Raw genomic sequence first — 1,890 nt, forward strand, 5'->3', positions numbered from 1 at the left:
ATAACTGGAGGAGCTGGTACTATAAAAATAATAAATAAAACATTAATTCAACTATTCCAACATACATGTAAGTATCACTTGAGCAGTTTCCATTCCATTAAATTCATAGTCTATATCAGGTTGAGTGATATTAACAATACATTGATAGTCTCCAGCATCAGATGACCTTAATGAATCAACTCTAATCATTGCTGTAGTATCACCAGATCCAGTAGCACTAGTAATAAGTTCTCCATTTTTCACTATACTGCTAGTAACATTAATATTGTATAGGTCATCTAGCACATCAACTGTACAATAAAAAGTTAAACTCTCTCCCAGTGATCTACAAGTAGTAGTAGTGAATGTGATATTAGGAATAGGAATGGCTATAAAGAGATATTAAATTTAAATTTGTTTATGATGCATATAATACATTACCTTGTACTGTAGCAATGTATTCATCAGAAGCACTGCTTGGTATTATTAATGGATTATTAGCACCATCTCTTGTTGTAGCAGTACATGTATAATTACCAGCATCAGAGAAATTGAGTGGTTGAAAGGTAAGAGCACCAGTAGTTCCAGTCTGAACTGCTATTACTCTGGAACTGTTCACAAGTGGCACTTCTTCATCATCTTTGAAGACAGTAAATGAGACATTAGGATTAGTAGGTAAAGGAGGAGTGAAAACAACAGAACAGCTAACAGTTCTAACAGTTCCACGAATAAAAGGAGAATCATCACTAGGAGATATAGATACTTGTGGTACAGGTACTGTTGTAAACAAGTTATAAATAGTGAAATTAAAAAAATTTAACTTACTTCTTATACTAACAGTTGTAATAGCCGATCCATTTCCATTAAACAGAATACCATCTTCATCAACAGTAAGCCTAGCTTGACAAGTATACACTCCAATATCTGAATAGTCAAGTGACTTAAAAATCAAATCATATCTTTGTACAGTATCAGAAACAGTCACCAAATTGAAACTTATTCCATTTCCTTCTATTAATTCAGTTCCACTGCTATTAAACCATGTTATATTGAGGACTCCAGCTACTATTGTGACAGTACAGTTTAATGAATACCATAGACTAGCAGTAACAGGTAGACTTGCAAATACAGAGACAATAGGATTAGCTACAAATGCATAGATGAATTATTTTAACTAAAAATGTGCTTACATAATGTCAGGAGGTTGTACATAATGCTTGCTGTTTTAGTTGTTAGTACATCAGGAATACTAAGAGTAGCTTCACAAGTATAATCATCTCTTTCATGAGTAGAAGCATTAAGAGAACTGAATGATAATGTGGCCATAGACCCACTATTAGTAACATTGACTCCTTCCAGTGTATCATTAGTAAACACAGTACCATTAAGAAGCCATTGAACACTAACAGTAGCAATACTTGATACATTAGCTGGTGCAGTTCCAGTACACACTAACTGCAATGAACCTCCTGTTACTGGAATACCGGCATTATCAGTTAACACTGTTGGTAGTGGTACAACTATGAAAGAAATAAATTAAATTTTATACCATATTTAAATAACTTACTTTCCACCATAACATTATTAATAGTTGATGTAACAGTATCTGATGGTATAATCAGTTCAAATCTACTCACATTACTAGCAGGTCCAACACTAGCAGTACAATAGTAATCAGTTCCATTATCTGATAGAGATGCAGTGAAATTTAAACTACTTCCAATAGTTGTTGAGTTGATTATCCCAGTACTAATGCTATACTTAGCATCATTCATTGTAATGAGTCCATTAGGTCCAAACCAGTTAATGGTAACATTAAGTTCAATGTCTAGTGGAGTAATAGTGACGATACATAATAACTGAATTTCATCGCTCTCAAAAATACGTCCTGTTGTATTAACACTAGCTGTG

The 1,890-nt window shown here is 33.4% G+C and overlaps 1 protein-coding gene across 1 annotated transcript in view; it reads right to left on the minus strand.

The window, feature by feature from the left end:
* Positions 1–1,890, minus strand: part of LOC105312503 (uncharacterized) — a 20,343-nt gene that overhangs the window by 16,733 nt on the left and 1,720 nt on the right. The window contains exons 4-8 of the mRNA XM_019995594.1: positions 1,547–1,885; positions 1,170–1,499; positions 805–1,125; positions 421–756; positions 66–368 (exon numbers count right to left, since the gene is read on the minus strand). Coding sequence (XP_019851153.1) covers positions 66–368; positions 421–756; positions 805–1,125; positions 1,170–1,499; positions 1,547–1,885 — 1,629 coding nt within the window. The remainder of the gene's footprint in view (positions 1–65; positions 369–420; positions 757–804; positions 1,126–1,169; positions 1,500–1,546; positions 1,886–1,890) is intronic.

This window comes from Amphimedon queenslandica, unplaced genomic scaffold, assembly GCF_000090795.2.
Source record: "Amphimedon queenslandica unplaced genomic scaffold, v1.1 AMPQUscaffold_13437, whole genome shotgun sequence".
Lineage (NCBI taxonomy): Eukaryota > Metazoa > Porifera > Demospongiae > Haplosclerida > Niphatidae > Amphimedon > Amphimedon queenslandica.